This window comes from Schistocerca americana, chromosome 5, assembly GCF_021461395.2.
Source record: "Schistocerca americana isolate TAMUIC-IGC-003095 chromosome 5, iqSchAmer2.1, whole genome shotgun sequence".
NCBI lineage: Eukaryota > Metazoa > Arthropoda > Insecta > Orthoptera > Acrididae > Schistocerca > Schistocerca americana.
Genome location: NC_060123.1, coordinates 584,616,205 through 584,643,426, shown reverse-complemented (window position 1 = coordinate 584,643,426; position 27,222 = coordinate 584,616,205). Strand labels below are relative to the sequence as shown.

Below are 27,222 nucleotides of genomic sequence, written 5' to 3'. Positions count from 1 at the left end.
CGCCAGTCACTATTCTTGATGATCTGTGGTATCGTATTGAAGCTGCATGGGCAGCTGTAGCTGTACACGCCATCCAAGCTCAATGCCCAGGCATATCAAGGCCGTTATTTCGGCCAGATGTGGTTGTTCTGGGTACTGATTTCTCAGTTGCTTGAAAATGTAATCACATGTCAGTTCTAGTATAATATATTTGTCCAATGAATACCCGTTTATCATCTGCATTTCTTCTTGGTGTAGCAATTTCAATGGCCAGTAGTGTATGTATGAGAAGGAGAAAAGAACATGAATGTTAATAATGTTACTAATTTTGAAGACAGGAAGATTGAGGCAAGACTGCAGCACTTTACAGTAAGTCTGTCGTAATAATTATTGCCAGATAGTTAACTTGCTCACAGCTGAGAGAAAGACCACCCCACTTCCCTGAATCATGCACTAACATATCAACTGATTAAGCTGTTTGATTTTTGCAGAAATTCTTTGTTAACATTGTACACCTTTCAAATCATTGATCACTTTGTCAAGCATGAATATTGTTCAGATCAGTCTTGTGTGTGAAGATGATGTGAAATTTTACTCTGTCTTTCTGAAGACATACTTCATTCTAAAATCGTTGCTTGGAATGTAATTTCATATGAATGGTTACTCTCCCCATACCACTGTTTATTATCACCTTGTACTATTGGTATGCAACAGTTGGATTATTCTTTGGTAGTTTAATTTAAAAAACAGAAATCTAGCTTAGTCGCTGCCTACTTGCTGCTGGCTGTTGTGCTTTCGACAAAACTGGTACAATGTTGGTAGGACGCGAGGTAAGCGAAAATTTTGATTAGGGCGAGATAGTTATTTTAATTCAGTTGCGCATTTATTGTCAAGAAAAGTTTTATTCAGACCAATTACAGTTCAGTTCAAATTTTGTGCTACTTTGTCAAAGGTTACCATACGAATGTAAGCTGAATAACAGTTCATAGTTTTTGTAGTACATAGATTTTTTTATGGAATGGAAGGTAAATTTGGACTAAATGTCATACAGAACCGTCTAGAGGGGAACTTACAACAGCTGCGGCTCTGCAGAAGAATGGGATCTTTCCCAAGGTCGTCCGCAGCTCCTGGTCTAGTGAGTATCGTTGCTGCCTCTGGACCACGGGGTCCCGGGATCGATTCCCGGGGGACTGGGTGTTTGTGTTATCCTCATCATTTCATCATCATTCGTGACAATGGCTACATTGGGCTGTGTAAAAACTGGACTGTGTCAAAATCAGGACCTTGTATGGGCGCTGCTGACCGCGCAGTTGAGCGCTCCTCAAATCAAACATCAAAAGTCATCACCGTTCCCAAGATCACTGTTATAGTCACCGACGATGGTCGTCCGGGGTAGAGCAGAAGCGCCATTTTTAGCTGAAAGCAATGCGACGCCACAGATCAGCAGTCCATGCTTCCCAGTTACGGCACCACTCCCAACACAGCCGTCTGTGTTGCTGTGTTAGCGGTAGCCAATGCATGGGACGATGATTCCCTTGTGCTGCTACTACTAGAATCCGACAAATAGTGCAGGGTGAGATGGAATTGTAAGTAGGCTGTTTAGGTTTTTTTATTGGTAACGCCACCTCTGTATGAAAATCACTGGCTATGCTGTGTGCAGTCTGTGGCTGCTTTGCATTGTTGTAATACTCGCCATTGTAGTGTTAGGCAGCTGCCTGTGAATAGCGCGTAGCGTTGCGCAGTTGGAGGTGAGCCGCCAGCAGTGGTGGATGTGGGGAGAGAGATGGCGGAGTTTTGAAATTTGTCATGAACTGCTATATTTATATATGATGATATCAAGGTAAATACATTGTTTGTTCTCTATTAATATCTTTCATTTGCTAACTATCCCTATCAGTAGTCAGTGCCTTCAGTAGTTTGAATCTTTTATTTAGCTGGCAGTAGTGGCGCTCGCTGTATTGCAGTAGCTTGAGCAGCGAAGATTTTTGTGAGGTAAGTGATTTGTGAAACGTATGGTTTAATGTTAGTCAGGGCCATTCTTTCGTAGGGATTTTTTTGAAAGTCAGATTGCGTTGCGCTAAAAAATATTGTGTGTCAGGTAAAGGACAGTCGTGTATTATTGTTCAAAGGGGACGTTTCAGAATGTTACAGTGAGTCCGTTACTTGTTTTCGGATTGTAAGTATAGATATGAATGGGTTACGATGTGCTTGGTTCACAATATGCCGATCCTCCCTTGTTGTCGCCAGATGCGGTTCCCAAGCAGTCCAATATCTGGACACTGTCACATTCGAATGCTCTACAAATCTGGATATTGCGCGATTCGGCCAGCCGTCCAAATGGAGACCGACAACGAGGCACCTCTCAAACCCTGTGGTTGTTGACAACCGTGTCTCACAGGCGTACGCTCCATATCCTTCACAGTGGTTATTTAACAACCGAGCGAGGTGGCGCAGTGGTTAACACACTGGACTCGCATTCAGGAGAACGACGGTTCAATCCCGCGACCGGCCATTCTGATTTAGGTTTTCCGTGATTTCCCTAAATCACTCCAAGCAAATGCCGGGATGGTTCCTTTGAAAGGGCGCGGTCGGCTTCCTTCCTCGTCCTTCCCTAATCCGATGAGACCGATGACCTCGTTGTTTGGTCTCTTTCCCCAAACAATCCAATCCAATCGAAACCTCGTCCTCGCCCACTTACATAGCTTGTCAGGCCTGATAACAACACTAGTCCAATCACGTCGCCGTCTTCTTGTCACAGAAAATTGCAACTCATATCGCTTTCAAACTCACCGATAGAGTGTGCGTGCGTGAAGTTGCACTGACATCCAACTATGTCTTCTGGACGCTTCACCTATTTTGTCAGGCAGTGTATCTGCGTTCCCAAATGGCACATACCCACAACTTGAAATTTATTAGTTGTAGTTTCTTTCATTGGTACTCAATTTGAGTTGCATTCAGTGTCTCATTTATACATGCTGCCCCAAAAGGCACCGACAATCCTTAGGGACAATTCACTTATACAGAAATAAGTTAAGAATGTCTGGTAAACATGAACTGTAAAACGCGTACTGTAAGAGCTATGAGCACTTGTCATCTTCGCTAGCGTGAAACGCATCCTTCTACTGAACAAACGCTCACTTAACTAAACTCCGCCCGAGCACACCATGTAGGCCCCACGGTATCGACCGGCCGCCGTGCCATCCTCAGCCCACAGGCGTCACTGGATGCGGATATGGAGGGCATGTGGTCAGCACACCGCTCTCCCGGCCGTATGTCAGGTTACGGGACCGGAGCCGCTACTTCTCAATCAAGCAGCTTCTCAGTTTACCTCACAAGGGCCGAGTGCACCCCGCTTGCCAACAGCGTTAGGCAGACCGGATGGTCACCCATCCAAGTGCTAGACCAGTCCGGCAGCGCTTAACTTCAGTGATATGGCAGGAATCGGTGTTAACACTGCGGCAAGGCCATTGGCGAACAAGTTCTCACAGCTCTTAAAATATACATTTCAGAGCCCGTGTTTAACTGACTTTTTTCCTTGTTTTGGTCCATACTACCTCCTCCCAAAATATGAAAAGCAAAGACCATATAGCAGAAGAGATATGTTTCATAGTATCGAAGGTGAATCGAGTGCTCATACCTCTTAAGGTATGCTTTTCAGCGCCCTTATTTGCTAGACATTTCTTCCTTGTCTTGGGGTAAGGAACATGTCACTTAAGTTTGTCGATGTTTTTTTGGGACATCCTGTATATGGAAGACACATTTCATTATCTGCGGTCAAAATAATTATTCCAGAAACGTAAATGCGTGCTGAACATCCAACACTCTTCTGAAGGTATATATTGAATTAAGAAGTACGTTGCGTCCTATGGGACCCTATTATAATAAGGGGCTACTTTGGTACAAGATATTAATTCACAGGGACGTTCTCTGTAAGTAGGACTGCATAACCGTATATTTTGCAGTTGCAAGCATTGTCTTCTTACAGAAGGTAATGGAAAAACTAAATCAGTAATGAATTTTCGAGAGTATCTGCTGAGAAATAAAAGCAAAGAAATTGAAACGGAAAGCATCCGAAATACAGGAAATATTATCGGCTGTTGTGAGCAGTGCGTTTGAATAGCAGCACTTTCTACACGGCAGAACATTTTCGTCCCAACGAACATCGACACAAGTAACATTCGTCTGAATGCGGCCTTACACCGCACAGTGTTGCCTCCAGGTAGTAGCGCAACGCGAAACCGTCGTGACGGAGCGACTCACCGGAGAAGTTGGTGACGGCGCTCATGATGTTCATGATGAGCGCTGCACTCGTCGTCTCGTGCCCCATGGACGTCAGCTTGTCTCCGAACAGAAGGCTGAAGACGGAAATCAGCGACTGGCACGTCATCTGGAAAGCGAATTACAAATAACACATTAATTAAACGTACGCATAGCAGAACTTACTTCGAAACTTACTGGCGAATTAAGACTGGGTGCCGGACCGGAACTCGAAACCGGAAGCTATGGCTTTCGCGAGCAAATCCGCTACCGACTGAGCTATTCGGTAGAGTATGTCGCCGCGTAAGACAAAGGTTTCGGAGTCGCGTGCCAGTCCGACGTACAGTTTCGTTTTGCCAGAAAGTTTCAAAACAGCACACAGCTTCAAGGTGAAAATTCAGTCAGAAGAAAGACTTTTAGTCGCTTAGCTTACGTATTACATCTGTTAATAGTTCCAGGCACAGAGACCAGGTCTATGGATTAAACTATTCACTAACGTTTCGCCCGTGCCTGCGGGAAAACATCGTCAGGGGGAACATATTGGGAATTAGATCGAAAGCTGAATAGACCCCGAATTCTTACGATGCATTTGCATGTTTACGAATGCATACAACTGTTCTTGACGGGTGGCCTCCTGTCTATTCTAATTCTGTGGTGAAGTTTACCCGATGATGTACGGAACTGAATTGTAAGAGAAAGCCGGCCGGTGTGGCAGAGCGGTTCTAGGCGCTACAGTCTGGAACCGCGCGACCCCTACGGTCGCAGGTTCGAATCCTACCTCGGGCATGAATGTGCGTGATGTCCTTAGGTTAGTTAGGCTTAAGTAGTTCTAAGTTCTAGGGAACTGGTGACCTCAGAAGTTAAGTCCCGTAGTGCTCAGCGCCATTTTAACCATTTGTAAGAGGAATTCCTCGAGCTTGTCTCTTCCTTGTGACCCTATAAATAATGTATAGTCAACGTGCCGTAAAAAATTGACGTCCTATCTCAGAAGCCGAGACCTAGGTTGTTGTAATGAACAAATGCTGCTAGTATCACCTTTTCCCTTATGAGTGATTACCGGTTTCGATCTACCCAGTAGATCATCTTCAGATCTGGCGCGCGAAGTGTAGACAAGCTACAGCTTGCCGCGTCAGATCTGAAGATTATCTGCAGGGTAGATTGAAAACGGTAATAATTAACAAAAGAAATAGTGACGCAGGCGGTGTTTGTTCATTCATTATGACGCTAAAAACACTTCTGTTTCCAGTGGACCGTTGCCAGTGTTCCATTTTTTAAAAAATGAAATTCCTCCAACTGTACTTAAGATTTTTTGTTTACTTCGCTACTAGTTTCGGCGTTGCATCAACGCCATCTTCAGGCCCGTACACATTGCTGAAATCAGTTATGTGTGGCTCAGTCTACAAGTAGCTAGTTACTGCCTGCCATCCATGTGGGCCACGTGTTGATCTCACACCGCGGACTTCTAGATTGAGCCACACACAACTGATTTCAGCAAAGTGTACAGGCGTGAAGATGGCGTTGATGCAACACCGAAACTAGTAGCGATGTAAATAAAAAATCTTAAGTACAGCCGGAGGAATTTCATTTTTAATAAAAATTATACCAGCTGTGTCCCACCTTCATCGAGTTTAAATGTGGATATTCGAAGAAGCGTTCCATGTTCATATTGGCCTCCAGTGAGAGTGGACTGTTCTTAGTGCTATTGGTCATTTGGGGGTAGCATACACGGTGTAAAAGAGAAATATGTCGATGTCATAATGTTACTGAACAGGCTGGTAGTTTCTAAGCGGAATTCATATATGCTGAGTCTTAAGTATTCCTGTAGTAGTGCTTAAACAGCCACGCAACGTCAAAGTGAACATGTATGTCAGAACCTTCTAGCCGGAAACTACTGAGAAGTTGCACAAAGTCTACGGAGTTACGAATGCAATGTTGTTATTTGATAAGGTGAGCGCTATTAATTCCTTACGGTATTGCTATATTTTTGGCGACATATTTCTTGATCTTTGAAACAACTACGTCGATCGCTCGTAGAACCAACACTGACTCCGAACATTCCTTCCCAGCAGATGAGATTCCGTTACTGTGCTTAGCTGTTGTTACTTGAGGCTCCGCTATTCTGCTCGCCGTACGCTGACAGCAGGGTCAACCTCCTTCCTCTCCCCCTCCCCCTACTCCTCCCCCCCCCCCAACCCTACCCACCCTACCCTAGCAGCTATCTTTCCGCTCCACTGTTTGCCGAGGCCTCTGGCTCCAGTAATCCTTTTATCTTCTCGACCAACACGCTTTGCCTCTCATTTGTTGTGCAAATGGTGAAACTGTTCTCTTAAATGTCACGAGATTTATTTCGCTCCGTAAGCCGGGAGGAGTAGGAATTCACACATGCAGCTAGAAATGCCACCACATTATCCCAGGTGAGCAGAGGACGCGGCGTTGGTACCTGAGTGATACAGTATTACATATGGTCACTAGTCTCTAGATTAATAGCGAGAAACGATATTACGTAACAGATGGACGGAGTGACGAGTGTGACTTAGGAGTCGAAGAGCAGCACAAGGTTTTACAGCTTCTGCCCACGCACCGATAAAGAAATATTGATTTTTGACTGCCGATTCGTAAATAATTTTCTTCTTACAGACAATAAGACTACACTATAGTAAACTGTATAAAATACTTCGGTAGGCTATGATACAGAGGATAAGATGAGTAACAAGTGTGCTGTGCACTTTCCCTGTTATGTACTTTCTGGCTCCTTTATACGTAGAAAAATGACAGGAAAACAATAGTGTTAATTCGTAATTAAGTACGAACCTATAGTATTCTACGCATGTACAAAATCCATGCATTGTTTTGAAGATGTGCCGAATGTCGGTTTGTGCGATGAAGTTCCATGCCTGTTTAATTGGCGCAATAAAATTTTCACAGTAAAAAGTGAATGGAAATTTCTGCAAGTGGCGGTCACGAGAAAACAAGTGAAGCAAGACACGAAAATTAAGTGGATATAATGCTGAATGTATCATAGCTCGCATACAATTTGTACGTATTGGAAAACATACTGAAATATATATAAATGGTTCAAATGGTTCAAATGACTCTGAGCATTATGGGACTTAACATCTGAGGTCATCAGTCCCCTAGAACTTAGAACTACTTAAACCTAACTAACCTAAGGATGTCACACACACCCATGCCCGAGGCAGGATTCGAACCTGCGACCGTAGCGGTCGCGCGGTTCCTGACTGAAGCGCCTAGAACCGCTCTTCCACGGCGGTCGGCTATGCAAATGGTAATAAAAGTGAAAATATCAGTGATTAATTATAACTACGTCCTATGATACATATTTGGTTTATAAGCAACAAAAGTATACACTCTCTGACAAGAAATGTGAAGGACCCAGAAGACAAGGTCGGATATCGTAAGCGTACTGTATATACTGGGTGTCCTTAATCAAAGTTACAGTTTCAAAACGTTGTAGAAAGAAAACTGGTCAGAATGACGTCAAATTTTAACAGCACGTTATTGACGGAGAGAGAAACGTTATGGCACCAAAAAAAAATTCAACAAAAATTTGACCAATAGACACTCAAGGGTATGAAAAAAGTCACTGGTCCGGTGTCTGCAAAGTGTCTGAAGAAAATGATTACAAAATTCGAAAAGACAGGTTCTTTTGAAGTCGTATGTGACACAGGGTGAAAAGCAGTTGATGCGACGTCTGTCAAAGATGTGGCCACAGCACTGCAGGACCGCAAAGGACTTGGAAGGACAATGGGATGGACCGGATAGTATCCTGAAAAGAAGTTGTAACATGAACGTCAACAAAAGTAAAACAAGACTAATAGAATGCAGTCGAATTAAATCAAACGATGATGACGCAATTCTACTATGCAACGAGGCACTAAATGTACAAGGGGTGTTCAGTAAATTATGCAACACATTTTTTCTCGACCAATTTCGGTTAAAAAAAGAGTGGAATATGTGATGGCACACTGTGGAATAGTTACGCTGTAGCCTCTACACTTTCATGAAGTTCCAGTAGATGGCTGCACTGTACCAGCCTTCAAAGTAGTGTCTGTAACAAAGGTGGGACCCAACTAGAGAGCAATCATTGAGTTTCTTTTGGAGAAAAGATATTCGTAGGTGCTTGCAAATTATATACGGAGGCCTGGCAGTGAACAAAAGCATGGACAGTCATTGGGCGAGGCGTCTGTCGCCGTCGCAGCAAGGTCGCGCATACCTGTCCGATCTCCAGCGTGCCTGCCGACCGCACCCAGTTGTGACTCCTACAGTGTTGGAACGTGCGGACACTCTCGTTCGAGGTGACGGACGGATCTCAATGAAACATCTTGTTGCTAACATGGTACCAGTCTACTACTCGACGTCGGTCCCAACGTCTTGCTGCATCAAGAACCTCCCCATCATCCACGTACTACTTCCCGTGAAGTGCGTACTTCATTGGCCTTCGACTGCGTGTGGCATGACGGCCTCGTGTATAAACTTTCTGTACACGGGGTACCGACGTCACACGTGGTCCTGCTGCGCTCCTATCTCTCAGGACGAACATTCCACGTCCGAGCAGACGGAGTCATCTCCACCGATCGGCAGATTCGCGCGGGAGTGCCGCAGGGGTCGGTTCTCGGCCCCCTGCTGTACTCCCTCTACACAGCCGACGCTCCGCGGGTGGCACGCGCGGAGTTAGCACTTCATGCTGGCGACACGGCGCTGGTCACCCGTAGCATGAACGCGGCCGAGATGCGCCGTCGCCTCCAGCTCGGATGTGACGTCCTGGGTGCCTGGTCCACTAAATGGCGTTTAAAATTTAACGCTGCGAAGAGCCAGGCCATCGTCTTCAGCAGAAAGAGGCTGCCTCCGGGCCTGCAGCCGGTCATGGGAGGCCCCATCCCATGGTTGTGGACTGGCAAATACCTCGGGGTGACGCTCGATCGGCACCTGACGTGGCTGCCTCACGTCCGTGACGTCAGGGGGCGAGCAATGGGGCGCCTTCGTGCGCTGTACCCACTGCTCAACCCTTCCTCCACACTCCCTCCACGCCACGGCCTCACTCTGTACCTGGCCTTGGTTCGGCCGATACTCGAATGCGCTGCCGTGGTGTGGGGCAACGCTGCCGCCACGCACATCGCGACGCTCCAGCGCGTCCAAAACAGGGCGCTGCGCCTTGCCCTCCACAAGCCGCCTCGCTACCCAGCGAGGATGCTTCACGAGGAAGCAGGCGTCCCGCTACTGCGGGATCGCTTCCGGCACGTCGACAGAGTGTTCTACAACACTGCAGAACACTCTGGCAGCCGCCTGATCCGTGGGCTGGGCCGCCAGGTCCACCACAGGCCGACAACACGTTGGCCCGACCTCCTGCAGGAGTAGCCAGTGCATCTCCATAGACGCTCACTGAGGGCAGCTCAACCAGATAGGCAACACAGTTCAACCCTGAGGTCAAAGCAGGAACAGCAGCTACGCTGCTTACACTGCCCCCACACCTGGCAGATGACGCCAGTGTTTTACAGCAGCAGCGTACTTCATTGAGCCAAACAGATGGAAGTCGGAAGGTGCGAGATCCGGGCTGTAGGTCGGATGAGGCACAACAGTCCAGTGAATGTTTCTGAGCTCTCTCTGGTGCGCGCACTTGTGTGAGGTCTTGTGGTGTTATGGAAAAGGAAAAGTTCGCTTGCATTTTTGTGGCGACGAACACGCTGAAGTCGTTTCTGCAATTTCGTGAAGATTGCACAATACACTCAGAGTTGATCATTGCACTATTAGGGAGTACACCAAACAGAAACGTATTTAGAGTCCCAGAAGACCGTCGACCTGACTTTGAACTTCTTCATCGGAGAAGGGGTTGTGTGGCGTCGCTCCATAGATTGCCGTTTTGTTTCTGGTTCGAAATGATGAACCCAAGTTTCATCGCCTGTGACGACGTTCGATAAAAGTGGTCCAAATGGCTTTGAGCACTTTGGGGCTTAACATCTGAGGTCATCAGTCCCCGAGACTTAGAACTAAAACCCAACTAACCTAAAGACATCACACACATCCATGCCCGAAGGAGGATTCGAACCTGCGACCGTATTAGTTGCGCGGTTGCGGACTGAAGCGCCTAGAACCGCTAGGCCACCGCGGCCGGTACAACGTTCGAAAAAAAATTGTCACCATCAGCCTCATAACGTGCAAGGAAATCCGCACAGACGGTCCTTCATGGCTTTTTACGATCTTCTGTTCGGCGGCGAGGATCCAAGTGGTCACACACCTTTGAGTACCACAAGTAGTGGGCGTGAGTGTCAGCACTACCAACAGAGACGTCCAGTTGAGCAACAAGATGTTTGATTGAGATCCGTCCGTCACCCCGAATGAGTGTGTCCGCACGTTCCAACCCTGCAGGAGTCACAGCTGTGTACGACCCTGATGCGATGACGATAGACGCCTCGCCCAACGACTCACCGCGTTTTTGTTCACTGCCAGGTCTCTGCAAGCTCCTACAAATATCTCCGATGCTCTGGTTTTCCACCAAAAGAAACTCAATGACACAGCACTGCTTGGAGTGCACTTACGTTACAGACGCCATTTTGGAGGGTACGTATAGCACTGTCGCCTATCGGAACTTCATGAAACTATAGGGGCTGAAACGGAATATTGCACCATGTCCCCGTAAGAAAATCCGGATTTTTTTTCAACCGAAATTGACCAAGGACAGAAAAACGTATTGCATTACATACTGAACGCCCCTGTAAATCATGTGGTTAGTCCCGCAGACCTTCCAGGAGCAAGTATCAGGGATTGATTTTGCTTACAGATAAAAATATGGATACTCACCATTGGAGTAAAAGAGAACTACGGTTAATAATAATGGTTTTTGACCTGAAAACGCTAATTTCCTTCCACAGTTCAAAAAGTTTCATTTTGGCGCCGGTAAAGCACTGCCATGTTCAGTCAACTTTGGGAGCTTTGACCACTTAGTTTTTTTTTTTTTTAATAGTTACTTAATGCAACTTCCGAAAGGTTTAAGTGCTGTGAACATCTCCCTTCTGGTGTTTCTCAGAACTGTTCTAATTAGGGAGCTAAAACCCAGTGCAACTTCCCGACCGAAGTAGATTATTCTGGATGTTTCTTTCGCGAAGAAATTAGGAACGCTTCAATGTCTGGCTTTGGCACAGAAAGAGTGAATTAAGCTGCCACAAAAATCTTTGGTCATCTAGAAAATAACATTAAAAGTCTGACAGATAGCCAACCAGCATTTCAAAGCAAATTAAAAGAATTTTTGAATGACAGCTCCATCTACTCAACAGATAAATTTTTAGTTGTGAAGTAGTACTAGTAAAAAAGAAATAGGTATGAGGTAGGAAAACAATTATATTGTGTAAAGAAAACTTCATGTTAAGCTGACAGCATTCATGCTCCAGCTCTGTTTTTAATGAGAGGGAAGCTAACACCTCTGGTTTGAATCCACTGGGACAGAGACTTAGGTAAAATCGTAACTGACTTCAGCGACTAGGTGTTACTTTAACCTGCAGTCGGCGGATCTAAATTTTCCTTATAATGTCCTGGGCACGTAGGACACACAGAAGTGGTGGGAGGAGGGACAGTACAACCGAACTATGTGGAAGAGAATAATTCAACTGTCATGTTTTTCAGTATATCGTGAAAGATTAGCTTATGCAGCGTGATAAGCCTGCATCATATCGCTTGAGATATCACATAATGCAAGCCCTCTCTATATCGTTTGCAATACTTACGTCGATGGAAACGTCGGACGGACTTTCTCACTGGCATCAGTCCGCCGTGTTCCGCAGCATTCACCAATATTGTCTGCATCTCGTACCAGGGCCCGATGCATGATAGAGGGTAAGGTACTGTGTAAGCGCTTGCAAACACACATAGCTCTCAGCGGTATGAGCCAACACCTATTCGGCTTCAGAACTGGCAAATCAATAGATGATGCCGTCAATCAGGCCCCACACATAGTTAATACTACATCACAGGGATACGCCATGGCAATAATGATTGACACTGTCGAGGCATTTGATAATCTCTGGTGCCCCGCTGTGTTTCAAAGGTTAAGACATCGTGAGGTACCACAATCACTGTAAAACGGATTCCTACACTACTGTAAAGACCGAGTAGTCGAACGGAAGATTTACAGCCGAAAAGTAATTAAAAGAATTACCAAAGGCTGTTCTCAAGGGTCGACCTGCGGCCCCATCTTCCGGGATATAACAATCGAACCCCTCCTATAAGTTCCAGATGGGGATGACAGGTTAGACGGAATTGTCGCCTACGCAGATGATCTATTAGTTGTAGTCACTGCAAACAAATGAGCCCAGTTAGAAGAGAAAGACAGTGGAATACAACAAAGACTTATACAATGGTGTCACAACAGTAAACTCAGGATAGCCGATAATAAAACAACATACACATTACAGAAAGGATCGCTCCAAAGGAATCCTTCAGTTAAAATTGGGGACACAAACATCAAACGAGCACACGTTAAGCGCTATCTTGGGGTACACATAGATGAGAAACTGAGTTTCCACGAACACATAAGGCTAAAACAGACGCATCAGAAAAAATACTACACAAACTGGTGCGGCTAAATTCGAAACAGTGCAGACCACCTCTATCAGTCATACGGACATACCACTGTGCGCTCTTCGAATCAGTACTCACAAGGGAACTTCCCCATCGCACCCCCCTCAGATTTAGTTATAAGTTGGCACAGTGATCAATTGAGAAAACAGGAAGAAGTTGTGTGGAACTGTGAAAAAATAAGCAAAATATACAAACTGAGTAGTCCATGCGGAAGATATGCAACATAAAGGAGAACGGGAGCTCAGGAGCGCCGTGGTCTCGTGGTAACGTGAGCAGCTGCGGAACGAAAGGTCTTTGCTTCAAATCTTCCATCGAGTGAAAAGTTTAATTTTTTAATTTCAGTTTATGTGACAAACTCTTATGTTTTCATCACTTTTTTGGGAGTGATTATGACATCCACAAGAAAACCTAAATCGGGCAAGGTAGAAGAATCTTTTTACCCATTCGCCAAGTGTACAAGTTAGGTGAGTCGACAACATATTCCTGTCATGTGACGCACATGCCGTCACCAGTGTCATATAGAATATATCAGATGTGTTTTCCTGTGGAGGAATCGGTTGCCCTATGACCTTGCGATCAAATGTTTTCGGTTCCCATTGGAGAGGCACGTCCTTTCGTCTACTAATCGCACGGTTTTGCGATGCGGTCGTAAAACACAGACACTAAACTTATTACAGTGAACAGAGACGTCAATGAACGAACGGACAGATAATAACTATGCAAAAATAAAGTAAAATTTTCACTCGAGGGAAGACTTGAACAAAGGACCTCTCGTTCCGCAGCTGCTCACGCTACCACGAGACCACGGCGCTCCTGAGCTCACATTTTCCATGATGTTGCCTATGTCGCCCATGGACTACTGAGATTGTATATTTTGCTTATTTTTTCACAGTTGCACACAACTTCTTCCTGTTTTCTCAATTGATCTGTGTTCAGTTTATCAAGGCCTATCCACTGTGCCAACTTATAACTAAATCTGAAGGGGGTGCGATGGGGAGGTTCCCTTGTCAGCTTCGCAGCTAGCACGTGGCACTTAGACTAAACGTGGTCACCAACAAAGCATATGTCAGAAGAGGGCACGGAAATGTCTTACTTAGTCTATCTGGGGCCTTCGGCACCACCTCAATGGATGCACTGTGCGTGGTGCTCGGAATATGCCTCATTGATATCGCGATCAAATTCAGAGCTGCACGGTACCGATTAAAGATGGGGTGACTAGATAAGGTACACACAATAATTGGTGTGCCGATACAGACAATACGTCACCTTAAAAGTTGGCGTTTAGATACATGGCAAGGTGGACGGGATTTAAGTGATAAGGGACGTAGACTGCACGACTTCCTCCCTGACATAAAAGAGCGGTTGGGAATGAAATATATCGATCCTACCTGCGGCATGATATATTTCTTAACCGGACACGGACCTTAACCCACGCACTTAAGCCGCGTGAGTCTGAGGCAGACTCCTACATGCACATGCGGGGAAGAAGGTTCCCCAGAACACACTGTCTTTTTCTGTGCGCATTATGCGAACAATAGACATACACTAAGACTACACAGAAACAGACATAGATATATACACAGCAATAAGAGACGAAGAAGAATGGGTAGAGCTAAACATATAGGCAAACAGTATTTCAAAAACGACACAAGAAGAGTACCTGCGGACACGACATAACAGATATGCCTTTATGCAACGTAATAACAATCTCCAGGGGGTGGACAGCGATAGCCACAGTGACAGCGAAAACAGTGACAATGAAGAGGAACATGGGGAGGAAGACGAGATGTGACAGTAAATAAGCATAAGGTGCTGGTGATCCAGCCAAGAAATCACGAAATGCTGTACACGAATGAGCAATTCAAATTTCTCCTCTATCCCATCACCTCTTTATATTCTTCTTAAAAAAATTATTTATATTTCAACCTTAAATTATTGTTGTTTTGAAAAGTATTATTTGTAAAATATTTTAGATAAAACAAAACAAAAGAAAACTGCAAAAAAGATGAAAAAAGAAAATTGTATGTTGTACGACTTGTTTGAAAACATCAGGTAACAGGTCTATAATTTGGCAATAAATAGATAATAAAAAATATATGATAAATAAAAAATGATAACTTTCACATGTCCTCACAAACAAAAGCCTAGTGGGCTTCGTTGCACAGAATGTGGAGGATATGAAACTGGTCCACTTCTTCCCATCTGTTTGTCACGCAATACTGTGAAAACAAGAATTACGACTTAAATGGAAACAACCATCAGTGTATTTTCAACATGTCCTGTAAGAATGTTTCATCTGAAACAGTAATATGTTTTGTTCGCTTGTGTTCCCATGGTGAACTTACTGTAAAAAGTTGTAGAAAATGAGTTCTAGAAGAATGTGTCGTGAATGTTTGGCAGTACCTTTATGTTACGTGCTAAATAAAACGATTATCATATCTACGTCAACGTCGTAAAATGTGAAGTGCCTGGCGAGATGAAAGAGGCCTCCGTCTGTTCGAGATGAACAACCAGTATTATAAATACTTCCGGAAGTATCAGCATAATCAGCAAACCAGTAAAATATTTAATCTCGGTATTAATGGCCACGCAGAGTGAACCATTTTCCAGTTCCGTTGGCAAATGCCCCATCCACCCCAAGTTTTGGTAGGATGGTCTGTCTTTCAGACCATGGTCCTTAACAAACTAATAACAGCTGAAAATCATGAGTTTCACGATTCAGAAATTAACAGCCTTTACATCCTGATCGCAGGTGATCATGCGAGGAACATCCTTGACGTTTTCGCCAGCAGTGTTTCAGTACTTTGTAATCAGTCGTTAACGTGAAATGCATATTAAATAGGAGGGCTTTCAGATATGATGCTTCTTCGTTGGCTGGCAGTTCTGATTTTTAGTACCGCAACATGGTCTTAAAGAAAGCAATAATGTTGGAAATTTGTTCCTTCACTGGGGCCAATATCGCTGAGCCGGAAACTAAGCTGGCCATTCGGTAGTAACCAAAGACTCCAGATCATGTCATGAGTAATAAGTGTTTGCAGAATGAGATTTTCACTCTGCAGCGGAGTGTGCGCTGATATGAAACTTCCTGGCAGATTAAAACTGTGTGCCGGACCGAGACTCGAACTCGGGACCTTAGCCTTTCGCGGGCAAGTGCTCTACCGACTGAGCTACCCAAGCACGACTCTCGCGCTGTCCTCACAGCTTTGCTTCTGCCAGCGAAACGCAAAGGTCCCGAGTTCGAGTCTCGGTCCGGCACACAGTTTTAATCTGTCAGGAAGTTTCATATCAGCGCACACTCCGCTGCAGAGTGAAAATCTCATTCTGGAAACATCCCCCAGGCTGTGGCTAAGCCATGTCTCCGCAATATCCTTTCTTTCAGGAGTGCTAGTTCTGCAAGGTTCGCAGGAGAGCTTCTGTGAAGTTTGGAAGGTAGGAGACGAGGTACTGGCAGAAGTAAAGCTGTGAGGACGGGGCGTGAGTCGTGCGTGGGTAGCTCAGTCGGTAGAGCACTTGCCCGCGAAAGGCAAAGGTCCCGAGTTCGAGTCTCGGTCTGGCACACAGTTGTAATCTGCCAGGAAGTTTAATAAGTGTTTGTTTTTTATAGTTCAACATACAGTCACAGTTGTAAAGCTGTCTTATTATGACAGAACACTGAGACCTACCTGTAATTTATTTGATACACTAACGCCAGCCGCTGTTAGTACTACTGGATCCCAAATCCATAACTCCCGTGGAAACACACTTACTTAGCGCTCGTTTGTTGACCAATGTTGCAGGTCCACGGTTTCATTTTGGTTGACTAAGGTGTTTCGAATAAACTTTATAAATAACAAACGAAACCTTTGCGTAATGGCCGTTTATTTGGCTTCCAAAATGGGAAGAATAGCACTAGTCAGATGCACTCAGCTATCTGGCTACATCAGTGTTGCTTCACGCTAGGAAGAAACAATACAGCGTCATCTTGAAAACAAACGCACATCATTAGCTGTCAAAGCGTCCGATAACTATACCCGTCAATATCATGTCACGACTCTCTCCTTTACCGTCCAAGTGCCCACCTTTAGCTTTCATTTTAGTCGCTTTTCATGTTGCTCCCAATCTCCTAATTAGAATTACGTGTCTTAAGAATATAATTAAGTGTTGTGTAAATGTGTGTTAATGGTTAATTCAAATGCCTTTAAAAGTCCCTCTTATATTGTCGGTTCTTTTCACGTGTTGAGTGTTCAAAATGAATTACATCTTCTGCTATATCACCTTTATTACTTATTATACAACACTTCGAGTACTGGCTCCCTCAACAGAGCCCCACTATCGGCAATATACCGTTCCCTTCTTTCTTACACTTTTGGAAAGCCTCCGATACTCGTTTTCTGGGATGGCACGCAAGTCTCTTGTCGCATTGCCCTGAATCTCCTCTATGGTTTTGAAATGACGTACTGTCAACGTGGTTTTAAGTTCGAAAAACAGGAAAAAGTCTGTTGCGGAGAATACAGTGGAGAGGCCGCAACGGGAGTGTGACGTTTTGCTAGATAGCTGCGGTCGAGTGACGCGTGAGCCGGTGCATTGTCATTATGCAACATCCAAGTCCGGAATTCCCACAATTCAGGCCTCTTCCTGCATCCCTCGTGCGCGCTGGATTTGTCAGGAGCTTCTCGAGCCACAGCAAGAACTCTCCCGAAACGGTCATCTGTTGATGTGTAAGGTCGTCCATGCTTCGGATCGTCACCGACCGACAATTTGTCTTGTTTAAAGCATTTAAACCACTCTTAGCACAGCGTGCGTCTCACACAGTCCGGCCCTTACGCTTGGCGTCAGAGAAGCAAATTGCACACTTCAGCGGCTGTGGATCGCTTACTAAAAAGTGGCCGCTGGCCGGTATACGTATGGTTCATTTTAGTGCTATAAGCACTATGGGACTTAACATCTGAGGTCATCAGTCCCCTAGAACTACTCAAACCTAACTAATCTAAGAACATCACATATATCCATGCCCGAGGCAGGATTCGAACCTGCGACCGTAGTGGTCGCGCGGTTCCGGACTGAAGTGCCTAGAACCGCTCGGCCACACTGGCCGGCCATTTTAGGTCATAAATTCCTGTGTACGAATTGTAACTAACATATCGAAATTATTTTTAACGCTTGAAGGATAGCCGTATCTCTTTCCAGTCCAAAGTAAATAAGCGATATGTATTGGCATTTGGCCACAATGGCCCAAGATGCACCATACATGTATCTAAGGCCCCTCACTATGTGGAGTTGTGCCTCATGTTTTTCTTTCGCACGCTGTTTACAGTTACTCACACTGTTTGTTAACATTGCAGTAATAGGTATTTCATTTCAAAAGTAGAGACAGACGTTTCTTTGTTCGATGGGCGAAGTTAGCTGTGTATTATAAATGTCACTTTTGTTGTCTACACTAACAGTTCTCCTTACGAAATATATAGTAACTATTATTGTTAACAAAGTTTTTTTAAAAAGTAAAATCGACCAGATAATTTATGTAGCAACTGAATAACAACAGAAATTCAAGACATGAAAGAAAAAGTGTCTTTATCCTTCTAGTACAGCGAGAAACATTTTAGAATCTTGGTTTGATTTGTAGCTGCGAGGAGGTTAGGCAAATAGGCTCAGTTTGCTTTTTCCCTTTTTTTTTTTTTTTGGGACGGTAGTCGTGATGGAGCCTCGATAGTGCACTAGTGGTGTCCGTAGGACAGAAAATCTTAATTAAAAAGAAGGAAAAAGAAAAGGCACTGAATGTACTAGGTGCATCCAGCAGCGAGTAGTCGGTTGCTACTGAAGTTTTTAACGTTTTCTATAACGAGCTACGAGCAGATGAATCGAAATTTTTCATCTGTGTCTGAGTGTGTTTTTAAGGCCTTGCTGGATTACTTTTCTCTCTTAGAAACGCATTATAGAAGCAAGACAAGAATATCAGATTAACTGTACCTTCACTGGAAATATATCCTATAAATCTGATGTCTTACATAAGACATAATATGAGCAGACAAACGCATTTCCCTTTACAAGTAATTTTATTGTTCTATACTGATTGTTATTTTCGGTTGTTGTACCTGTAAATTCGTCTCAAACATAAAACATACTAATGTGACAGTGTTGGTTCTTTCAGGCTATCCGGAAACCCACTGTACAGCGTGGTTACGGAATGCCGTTTTTTTTAATGTTCTGTTTTACTCATGTATCACTCTTTACAATACCGTAATTGTCCAATGCGATCGTGTGGCTTCATTCATGTGATGCTGAAACACGTATGTATTCATTACCAGCGATGGCGAGGTATGACAGAATCTCTGACCAGAGAGTTATTTATCGTTGCTAGTCTGCGCTTGACCGCGCGAGAGCTCAGTTGTGTGTGGCGAGTGGGCAGAGAGAGTAGTCAGTTGGAGAATAGTAGCAGTCTGGTACAGTTGCGAGTTGCACTCTGTCTGCAGTAGTAGTCAGTCGGCAGTAGTTGTACCGAGCGGACGGTTGTACTGAGCAGGCGTCGCCATGCGTCGACGGCGTGCTCTTCTTCCGAATCTGGTCAGGATTGTGGTGGACGATGTGTATTATTGTTGAAGGTAATGAAGCAGCATTGCGCTCACCTAATAACGTATGTTAATTGTGTTATATTGCTAGAGAAGGCCGAAATGCACGCGTTAAACTCACGCAGGCTGGCGTGAGGTCTGAAACAGGATACGTAATGAATGCTATAAAGAAAAGTACGTAGCTTCTGGAATACTTAACTTTAATCCATCATTGGTGTACATCGCTCTTGGCGATACAAGTTAGACTCTTTAGATACATGCAATATACTGTTAATGGCGCCTTGCTAGGTCGTAGCCATTGACTTAGCTGAAGGCTATGCTATCTATATCCTCGGCAAATGAGAGAGTCTCCGTCCGTGTAGTCGCTAGCTAAGTCGTCCGTACAACTGGGGCGAGTGCTAGTAAGTCTCTCGAGACCTGCCGTGTGGTGGCGCTCGGTCTGCGATCACTGACAGTGGCGACACGCGGGTCCGACATGTACTAATGGACCGCGGCCGATTTAAAACTACCACCTAGCAAGTGTGGTGTCTGGCGGTGACACCACAAATTGTAATTAATTTGTTCAAAAAATGATGCCCCAATAATAACCTTTTATAAAGTAACTCATTTAAAGAAAAAGATTCATTTCAATTTAAAGAATATTTCCTATGCATTTCCTCCAAGAATCAAAATTAAATGTAGGCCAGCATGGCACGGAGCTGTGCCGAAAAATAAGAGCAGATATAGATGCAGTTTTACTGAGGTAAGAATTTATCAGGTTTAATTATTTCACAGGGCCGGAGGTCAGCGCAGCTGCCCTTATAAAATTTATCAGGTTTAATTATTTGTGTTGAGATTTTACATTCAGTTCATGGTTCATTATCTAATTAATATTGTTGTGGGTTTTTGGTCAATTTTCATTTATCAATTTTGTGGGGAGTTCACACATGGTTTCATTTTACATTTTTTATTAAATATTATTTTGTTGGGAGGTTACGCCTGACTTCATTTCAATTTAACGATATTTTGTGGGAAGTTAACACTTGGATCAGTTTTATTATCATTGACTTTTATTTCTGTGGGGAGGTTACAATGCAATAGAATCAATATCATTATTGCCTAAAATGAGCGAAGGAACACTATCCTTTGCCATACCTGATAATAAATGATAATTCATGATGCCACCAATGTTTCAATCTAATCGGTGATTCATTGCAGTAGTTATACATGTTTACAATAAAATAATTAACACATTAGATCTTTATTGTTACAGCAATAATAAGTGTATTACACATGTATCTCGATATCCGTAGCATCGATCAATCACGCCGCGAATACTTCAGAAATCACATTATCGCTAACCCCGTAAATATTTTGTAGGCCTACTCCATAGATGTATTTTTTTTTTTTAGAAAAACTAGTTATTGAATCCCACAATAACTGCAAGTGAACAAATCTTTTTCCTGGATTGTGTCAGAAGCAGCAAGATGGGACTAGGGGCAACGAATGCGCAGATTAACTGCGGAAAATGCTGCAGCATCTACTTCTCATCGACATAGCCAGACCATACACTGATTTTCGTAGTGCGCTCGCCAGCCAAGCAAAAACAGGAGTTGGTAGACACAGATCGTAACACGAAAGGAACATGGTACTAGCCGATTCGGCAGCAGATTACACGTCGCCTTTGGTTTCTGGCCTTAGCGCTCAAGAGAAGCTAAATTGTTACACTTGAAAGACTAAGAGCAGGACGTACGAATAATAATAAAACAAGACGATTGTAAAATGTAATTCCTACTCCAAGCTGCGCTTTCTGACTCATTGACTAGGACTCTATACGTACGTATATTCATAAAATGTGATAAATACCGTCATCCAAGAACAATTACACAGTACAATATTTTAAAAATTGAACTTTTCTCTCTTAGAGTAGCTCTAGTTCCATGAATAGGTCCATTGCCAAATATATTTGCCATTTCATTCGTCTTTGTAAAAGGAACTTACATATATGTATATAAACAATTTTATGTTAAAGTTTCGCGGCTTTTATTGGTACGGGGCAGTGAGACTAATTGACTTTGTTGACTCCCTGTCTTTTAATTACGTTTTATATTTGGCATTGAAATCAGACCAGTGTCGTGTTTGCATCATTATGTGCAATAATTATGTAAAGTGAAATGGGCTCTCTCTGGAATCAAATAAAACAAGATAATAAAATAAAAACAGACACGAGATGTAACGTCTCAGCGCTAAGAGAAAAGTAGGAGTTTCTCAAAGTTTATCACTACTGACGTATCTCTGAATAAAAATTCGTTACGCGTCTGGGGAAAGTAAATCGCTAATTTTGTTACAATTTCGACTGATCCTTTAACCCAATGTATTATAATAATGGAAAGAAAAATCTTCCAGTAGATTTTCTCTTTCTACGTGTATGCTCTGAGAAACCAATAAATAATTCACGAAAAATGTAATGCCACGCCGTATCTTTCTTCTTTCTATCGTTGTATTCATCGATCCTTATTAAGTCACGGCTGCAAAATACTAACACAGATCATTTACAGAAGAATGGAAAAACTCGTAGAATCTGACCTCAGGAGAGATCAATTTTGATTCCGGAGAAATGTAGGAACACACGAAGCAATACTGACCCTATATAGTTTAAGGAAGGGCAAACGTACGTATACAGCATTTGTAGTCTCAGAGAAAGCTTTTGGCAATGCTGACTGGAATACTCTCTTTCGAATTCTGAAGGTGGCAGGGGTAAAATACAGGGACCACATGCCTATTTACAATTAGTAGCGAAAGCAGAGGGCAGTTATAAGAGTCGAGGGGCACGAAAGGGAAGCAGTGGTTGAGAAGGGAGTAAGACAGGGTTGTAGCCTATCCCCGATGTTGTTCAATCTGTTTATTGAGCAACGGTGAAGAAAACAAAACAAAAATTTGGAACAGGAATTTAAGTCCAGGGAGAAGAAATGAAAACTTTGAGGTTTGCCGGTGACATTGCAACTTTGGCAGAGACATCAAAGATCAGATGAACGGAATAGACAGTATTTTGAAAGGAGAATATAAGGTGAACATCAATAAAAAAGCAAAACGAGGATAATGGCATGTAGTCAAATTTTGTCAGGTGATGCTGAGGGAATTAGATTAGGAATTGAAATGCTTAAAGCAGTAGATGAGTTTTGCTATTTGAGCAGAAAAATAACTGATGATGGCCGAAGAAGAGAGGATATAAAATGTAGAAAGCTTTTCTGAAGTAGAGAAATTTGTTAACGTCGAGTATAGATTTAAGTGTGAGGGAGTCTTTTCTGAAAGTATTTGTACGGAGTGTAGCCATGTATGGAAGTGAAACATGGACGATAAACAGTGTAGACAAGAAGAGAATAGAGGCTTTTCAAATGTGGTGCTACAGAAGGCTGCTCAGGATTAGATGGGTAGATCACGTAACGAATGAGGAGGTACTGAACAGAATTGGGGAAAAGAGAAATTTGTGGTTCAACCATACTAGAAGAAGGTATCGGTTTTAGGACACATTCTGAGGCATCAAGGAATCACTGGAGGGAAGCGTGTGGGGTAATAATCATAGAGGGAAACCATGAGATGAATACAGTAAGCAGATTCAGAGAGATGTAGGTTGCAGTAGTTAGTCGATATAAAGGGGCTTGCACAGGATAGAGTAGCATGGAGAGCTGCATCAAACCAGTCCTCGGACTGAAGACCACAACAACAGCAACATGTTCCAGGCACAGGCCCTCATCTCCACCTCCACTGCTAAAATATCCGTGTCCATTTTCTCTGTGTCTGGAGGACAGATTGTAGAAGACAGTTTGTAGTCACACATAAGACAAAGCAACGCAGCCTGCTGTCAGCTGGTCACCCTGATCCCAGAACTAACTGCCTCTAATCAGCTGGCTCCTTTTCGCAAACCTGCCGCACAGTCCGTGTGAACTACCGAATTCATCCCCGCGGCCCATAGCAATGCGTCTTCCGCCACGCGACTTATGGAGATGCAGTTGGCAGGCGGCGAAATTCCGCAGCCGCAGTCGTTCCGTGTTGGCTGCTGCATGTACCGAGTGCGCCAAAGCGATGGGTTCATTTACCTCGCAACTGAGGTTCCGCAAATACACTGAGATGACGAAAGTCATGGGATACCTTGTTACTATCCTGTCGGACCCCCTTCTGCGCTGCGTTGTGCAGAAACTCGACGAGGCATGCACTCAATAAGTCGTTGGAAATCCCCTGCAGAAAAACCGAGCCATGCTGCATCCACAGCTGTCCATAATTACGAAGGTCTTGTCGGTGCAGGACTTTGTGCACGAACTGACCTCTCGACTATGCCCCATAAATGTTCGATGGGTGACCAAACCATTGGCTCTAATTGTTCAGAATGTTCTACAAACCAGTCACGAACAATGGTGTACCGGTGACATGGTGCATTGTCATCCATAAAAATTCTGTCGTTGTTTGGGAATGACTGCAAATGGTCTCCAAGTAGCCAAACATAACCATTTCCAGTGATCGGACCAGAGGACCAAGTCCATTCCATGTAAACACAGCTCACAGCACACCACCAGCTTGCACACTGTCTAGCTGCGTCGCTGGCTTCGTGGGGTCTGCGCCACACTCGAACCCTACCATCAGCCCTTAGCATCTGAAATTGGGACTCATCTGATCAGTCAGGATCAAACCGACATGGTCAAGGGCCCAGGAGAGGCGCTTCAATCTGTCATACAGTTCGCAAACGCACTCGCTTCGTTCGGCTATGGGAGCCACATTTCAGCGCACTGTCTTAATGGATGCGTTCGTCGCACGTTGATTTCTCCGGTTATTTCACGTAGTGTTGCTTTTCTGTTAGCACTGACAACTTCACGAAAACGCCGCTGCTCTCGGTCGCTAAGTGAAGGCAGTCGGCCACTGCGTTGTTCATGGTGAGTAGTAATGACTGATATTTGGTATTCTCTGCACCCTCTTGACACTGAGTATCTCGGAATACTGAATTCACTAAGGATTTCCGAAATGAAATGTCCCATACTTTTAGCTCCGACTACAACTCCGAATTCAGTCTGTTAATTTTGTAAGTAGGCTGTTTATGTTTTCTCTATGTAAGTAGGCTGTTTATGTTTTCTCTATGTAAGTAGGCTGTTTATGTTTTCTTATTGGCACCGTTACGTAGCGCTCAATATGAAAATCACTGGCTGTGCTGTGTGCAGTCTGTGGTTGCTTTGCATTGTTGTAATACTCGCCATTGTAGTGTTAGGCAGCTGGCTGTGAACAGCGCGTAGCGTTGCGCAGTTGGAGGTGAGCCGCCAGCAGTGGTGGATGTGGGGAGAGAGATGGCGGAGTTTTGTAATTTTTCATGAACTGATATATATATTATGGCATGTGATGATATTAAGGTAAATACATTGTTTGCTCTCTATTAATATCTTTCATTTGCTAACTATCCCTATCAGTAGTTAGTGCCTTTAGTAGTTTGAATCTTTTATTTAGCTGGCAGTAGTGGCGCTTGCTGTATTGCAGTAGTGGGAGAAACGAAGATTATTGTGAGGTAAGTGATTTAGTGATTTGTGAAAGGTATAGTTTAATGTTAGTCAGGGCCATTATTTTGTAGGGAATTTTGAAAGTCAGATTGCGTTGCGCTAAAAAAATATTGTGTGTCAGGTTAAGCACAGTCATGTATAAATTGTTCAAAGGGGACGTTTCATATGTCGACCCTTAGCCTAGGATACCTCACTGGAATCTTCTGATTTTTTCTTGTAGTTTGTGTAATTAGTGTAGATTTTGTTTATTGCTAGCGCGTAACTGTAGAGAGAATCTCCTTTGTAGTTGCAGTCTTTCATTGTTGTACAGTAAAACAGTTGTGGCATGCATGTAGATTTGCACCAAGTATTTCGCAGCTGCCATTAACTAGATATTATTTTCAGTGCTATTTTAATGTGTTCTCTTATTTTTGATCTTCAAATTGTGTTTTTCTGTGTTGTCGTGTGAAATACTGTGACAATAATGGCGTGTGAAAAACGTAATACTAGGCTCCAAAGTAAACTGAGAAATGACAGTGAAAATGAAAGCAGTGTGTTAGCGCCACCGAGTAATGAATTAACTGATGTTCATCTGCACACCTGATTACGACAAGCGTCTTTCTACGAGAGTTGAGAGCTACTAACTTATGAAATGTCACATGACTACTGAATGATATTTTTATACTTTGCTTTTCGTAGTTGCTTATTTCATTTGACATCTGGTTCCCAGCTGTGTTGCAGCATTGCTTTTATAAAATAAAATGCATTTGCTAATGTGAACACTTTCTGTCAACAGATCTATTAAATAATTATTTTATGATCCACATTCTTTAAAAAAGGAGCACTTGGAAAGGAAAGAACAATAAGAAGGGACTAATACCAGTAACTGCATCTATAATTTTCTTTTCAAGTACATGGTAATATTTCTTTTTACAATCAGTTGTTGTGGTGCACCACTTTAATTACATAGACATTAAGATGTGATTATACATTTCCCTTATCTGCATTGTTGTTTTTACTGTAATATTTTTTCTGCTTGAGCTATGTCATGTTTAGATATAAGTTATTGCATTTGCTGTTGCTGTTTGCCAGGCATAGTGCTACTAAATTTCACATTACATTACTCTGCTAAGCCAATTTTACTACTCATTGATTTTTCATGTTGCTGCACATTGGCTCATATTAGTTGTAATTTTGCATTTTATCTGTAAATTAGATTTACTGCTGCTGGCTTTGCCATTCTGCATTCTTTTCATTGCTGTTTGTATTAATTGTTTTGTGCTGCTGCATTGCCTCGTCCCTTAGTTTAGCATCTGAGCTCAGTAGATTTAAGTTAGCTTAAGAGGGGGTAGTCTATAGAAGAGAATGAGTTGCGATGAATTGGAAGAAATGCATTGAGAATCTATACGAAAACCGTACAGAAAGCAGGTATAGGTAGGATTTTCTTGGAAATAAATAATGAGGTAAGAAATATGTGAAATAAATACAGAAAGCATGCTTGGATAGGATTTTTTTGGTGGAAACAAAGGATGAAATAAGAGGAAAGATATATGAAGTTTTGGGTTGGACTGCAGTACCACATGTTACACTGAAAACGACCCCTGTCCTTTCCTATTGGTGTTATCCCACTATGTGTGTGTGTACCCTTGTGTATTTGTTTTCTTCCTGTCTCTGTGTAGTTTCATAGAATTTTTTTTCTTTTAATATTAAGCTACATTCACTATGATGAGGAATACTTTTATCCTCAAATACAATTGGCATTAATAATATGTTATTTACCTTATAAATATGCTTACACATTATTTATTCTGTTTAATGCTCATGTGTGAAGTTGATGTTTCAAAAATTATGTATGTACTCATGTCATAATTCCACTGATGTATATGTTTATTTCTATTCTTTTGTAAAGCCTGTACTACAAATGTTATCTGTATTATTATGTTTTTAATGATGTTTTCTGTGTCTTTGTAATTGTATTTTTATGTTACCAAATTGTAATTGTTACCAGTTCTTCAAATTAAGTTACATTTCACTGCACACGTTTCTGTTGGTCATAGTATATGGACAATATGTGAGAAGTAGGGACTGTTAGTGTCTGCACGTGTGTTACTAATTCAGCAAGGGACTGGATAACAGCATTGCTCGTTCTAAGGACAATTCCAAAAACGTTGTGAGTGCACAAGTGGTGGTTTATGGACTTGCTATATTCTCCGCAAGACTCTTCGATGGTGAATGTGCACCTGCACAATCGCAACAGATGGCTGCTGGCCATCTCTTCAAGGACTACAGTGGGTCTACATCTTTGATGATCCATCAATACCAATATCTCTACAAGGACTGCAGTGGGTCTGCACCTC

The 27,222-nt window shown here is 43.2% G+C and overlaps 1 protein-coding gene across 1 annotated transcript in view; it reads right to left on the bottom strand.

The window, feature by feature from the left end:
• LOC124615500 (monocarboxylate transporter 12-like) overlaps positions 1–27,222 on the bottom strand; it is a 204,558-nt gene that overhangs the window by 59,076 nt on the left and 118,260 nt on the right. Inside the window, exon 3 of the mRNA XM_047143450.1 lies at positions 4,240–4,366. Coding sequence (XP_046999406.1) covers positions 4,240–4,366 — 127 coding nt within the window. The remainder of the gene's footprint in view (positions 1–4,239; positions 4,367–27,222) is intronic.